At 42.7% G+C, this 4176-nt stretch overlaps 1 protein-coding gene across 1 annotated transcript in view; it reads right to left on the reverse strand.

Moving 5' to 3' along the window:
* Positions 1-4176, reverse strand: part of ABCA13 (ATP-binding cassette, sub-family A (ABC1), member 13) — a 518893-nt gene that overhangs the window by 58167 nt on the left and 456550 nt on the right. Inside the window, 1 exon segment of the mRNA XM_012646893.1 lies at positions 3047-3181. Within this exon segment, the coding sequence (XP_012502347.1) occupies positions 3047-3181 (135 nt within the window).

Consider the following 4176-nt stretch of genomic DNA (forward strand, 5'->3'; position numbering starts at 1 on the left):
ATATATAATAGAATATTATTCATCATTAAAAAGAAGGAAATCCTGTCATTTTCAACAATATGGATGAACCTGGAGGGCATTATGCTACGAAAGACAAGCCAGACACGGAAAGACAAATACTTTTTGATCTCCTATGTGAAGTCCAAAAAGTCAAACTCATAGAAAAAAAGTAGAAAGTTATTTACCAGTTGGCCAGGTGTGGTAAAATCGGGAGATGTTGGTCAAAGAGTACAAAATTTCAGTTGTTCAAGATGAATAAGTTCTGGAGACCTAATATACAGCATGGAGACTGCTATGGTTTGAATGTTTTGTCCCCTCCAAAATGCATGTTGAAATGTAATCCCCAGTTCAACAGGATTCAGAGGTATGGCCTTTGGGAGATGTTTGAGTCATGAGGGCTCCACTCTTGTGAATGGGATTCGGTGCCCTTGTAAAAGGGCCTGACAAAGGGAATTTGTCTCTTTTTGCCCTTCCGATTTCTGCCGCATAAGGACAAAGCATTCCTCCCCTCTGGAGGACACACAGTTTAAGGCATCATCTTGGAAGCAGAGACAGAACCCTGACCAGACACCTAAACCTGCCAGTGTCTTGATCTTGGACTTCCCAGACTCCAAAACTGTGAGAATAAATCTGTGATCTTTATAAACTACCCAGTCAGTGATACTCTGTTATAGCAGCACAACAGACTAAGAGAGGGACTATAGTTAACGATGCTGTATTATATATTTCAAATATCCTAAGAGGGTAGATATTAAGTGTTCTCACCACACACAGGAAGAAAATGGAAATTATGTGAGGTTATCAATACATTAATTAGCTTGTGCTAATCATTTCACAATGCATATGTATATCAAAACATATTGTATTTTAAAAATCTATATAATTTTTATCAGTTATACCTCAATAAAACTGGGGGAAAAAACATTGGGATGTATCAGGTTGGTTCCCCTTCATGATCTGGTTAGGTAAGCCGTCCTTGATGTTTTTAAAATGAATTTTCAACCTCCAAAAAATTTCAGAATGATATACCCTAGGAAGACATATGACAGCAAGAAAAGGCTTCATTTATTTAGTAACATCAAATAAATTGATATTTCTTGGAACCTGAAGCTTTCTCCTTCAATAAACAACAAAGCATTTCTTATTTGAACCACTTTTGAGAGAACTCTTGCCAAACTACATGATGTATTTCTGTGCTTTTTGCAGTCAGGGAGTACTAAACACACATTTCTTAAGAGCTTAGGGTCATAAGCTTCCCTAAGGAAAGAAACAGAAGGGAAATAACAGCAGGGTAGGGGAAGACACAGAACAGGAAAATAAACATCTAGTTCTTTCCTGCAAATCAAGTGATATATGTGCACTAGTTAAAAAAATAGGTAAATAAAAGGTGTGATCATGCATTGTTCAGTATGCGAGTTAGATGTGTAATTTTACATTTTCCTGATTCCTGCTTTGATATCTGCTCTGAGAGCCACTTCCAGTCTCTCTGTGAACCTCAAAGGACCTGCAAGGCATCTCTTTAACCTGATGCTCTGAACACTCACCATCATCACAGTCGCTAGTGGTTGTTGTGGTTTATCATGTGCAGGCCACAGGGCCATGTGCTTAATGTGGATCGATTTGTTTAATGCTTTCCTTTCAGTGGCTCCATGTGACAGACACTCTCATCAGGACCACTTTCAGACAAGCAGCAAGCAAGCACAGCACATGCACGGCTGCATTCTGGGAGGTGCAGAAGCAGAATCTGAAGCTGGTCAGTCAGAGTCCAGAGTACCCCTCTGACCACCATGCCCCAGTCCTGGGCATCCGAGAGGGGCTGAGAGCAAGGATGTATCATAGAAGAACAAGCGAGGGTTTGCAGCTAGCTGGGGCTGTGGCTCCAGAGCAGAGGCCCCTTCATCCGACGGAGGAGATGCCCTGTGAGTGGCCGGGCATAGGGAAATTCTGTAGAAGGTAATGAACGCCACATCTTATCAACTCTTCCACACAACCCTGCCTCGCTCACCTTGAAAGAAAAATGTACTTTGTAAAATGCACAATTGTGCAAATGGCAGTTTTTATCATCAGATTTCAGAATATGCAATATGCAATAGTCCATGATTTTGGACATGACAAAAGCAAACTAACAGCAAGTGAAAAGAATATTCAGCTGAGTCTCCGGGAGACAACCGGCAAATGATGGAGCCATGTTCCAACAAAGACCTTCTGAATCCCCGTTTGCTTCCCCACTGAAAGGCTGTTTTCATTTGATGAACACAGACAAAAAAAGAGGATCTGCTTTGTTTCCCATACTTTTTGATGCCTCTTAGGCTTTCTACCAGTGTGAAGCCCTGGGGTAGACTCTAGTGATTAGAATCCAGTCTATGTATGGCATGGAACAGTAGCCTTTAGTTATCGTTTGAATGGCATTACTTACAGTTACAGGTATTTTTGAAATGCAAAACAATTGGCTCTATTTCTTGACAACTGTCACCTCCAATCAATACTGTGATCCAACCAAACTGAGTTAGGTGCAGTTCCCAGGTAGATTACAAGCCGCCTTGTCTCAAAGCCACCCTCCTGCTGGAATCCCCTCTCTGCCCTCCATCCCATATCCATCCTCACCCCAACATCCATCCTCAGGATTCACCACGATCGGTGCCGCCACTGCTATGATAAACATACATCTGCAGACAGAAAGAGACTTGAAAGCAATATGCTAGAGGAAAAACATAATTTGTTTTCAGATTACAGGTGAATTCTAACATTCTTTTTATATAGTGTGTTTTAATGTTAAAATTTTATTGAATTTCCAACTTGACAAATATAAGTGAATCTATCAAAAATATGAATGTTTTATTTCTGTAAAATTCCAATGATATTTTACATTCTGTTTGGGAAATGTTGACTTAGGCAAAACAGTTCATTAGTTTATAGAACCAGCATTGTTAATTCTGAAGTCACTTCCTGAAAGAACTCTGATAGGTTAAAACAAGCTTAAAAATACACACACAAGGTGTATCTTATCCCAAGACACTGACATGTTACTGATATTCCCACCACTCACCAATAAAAGAATGTCAGGTTTCCCCACGAGGGCCAGCGCTGTGGAGAGTTTCCGCTTGGTTCCCCCACTGTAGGTGGCCACAGGCTTATTCGCGTGGGCTTCGAGGTGTAAGCGCCTCACGAGGTCTCCGGCAACCTGGAAGGGAGGAAGTGTCCGTGAGCACCACTCGGCAGAGTGCCCGCCAGACATGGGTCTCAGCCCTGACTCCTGCACCGTCCTCTCACTACCCCCGCCACCCCTCACACATACAGCAAGTGCATCTCCTGGGACATCCCTCTTTGCGATACGAGAAGTAAGTGAGAATGAGCAGGTGGGGTTTTTCTCTGTGCCTGGAGACGCCAAGTGAGGGTCAGAATGCTGGGCTCAGGGGGTCGGGGGAGTCCGGTGGGAGAAAGGAAGACTCCAGGCTGGACCCGCGTGAATATCCACGTTAAGGTGAGCGGAGGAGGGTGAACCAAAAAGGAGACTGAGAAGGAACTGAGCGGGAATGAAACCAATAGAGAGAAAGGACAAAGCTTCAAGGGAGGAAAGAATTGAAGGAAAGAGTTTTCAATATTAAAACAGGGAAAGAAATAGCCCCTTGATATTGAGGAGCCACGGTCAGAGTTTGCACACTCAGAGTTTCGTTTATAAACTAGTGGTGGGGGAGAGAATGGGGAAATGTTTCCTCCTCACAACTGTTGGAAAGCATTTTATGAAATCCCCGGGGATGGTGACTGCGTTCACCAAACCTCACCCTCTCGGCCACGGGAATTCTGACGCTTCCCAGGTGCCTGGCACTCACGGCCCCTTTATTCCTCCCAAGCTTTCAACCAGCCAGCTTTTCACACATCCTCAGAGGCTCAGCCTATTTCCACATCTCTCCTCATCAGAAATAATTGTCACCTCTTCTGTGTATTATATGTGTCTATGGAACATTTTTATTTAGCATTTCCCAGTGTAATTTGCACCACACTGTATTCTGTTTCCAGTTCTGTCTCCTGTGCTGGATTTGGTTCCTCTTGGGGCCCAAATTAAGCAACTTCTTTGTTTCCAACTCTGCATGATTTAAACATTTTTGCATTTTATTTCACTCTTGTGACCACAGAGGTATTTATGTCGGTTCATTTTTAAGAGACCATCATATAGCC

This window comes from Propithecus coquereli, unplaced genomic scaffold, assembly GCF_000956105.1.
Source record: "Propithecus coquereli isolate 6110/MARCELLA unplaced genomic scaffold, Pcoq_1.0 Scaffold252, whole genome shotgun sequence".
NCBI lineage: Eukaryota > Metazoa > Chordata > Mammalia > Primates > Indriidae > Propithecus > Propithecus coquereli.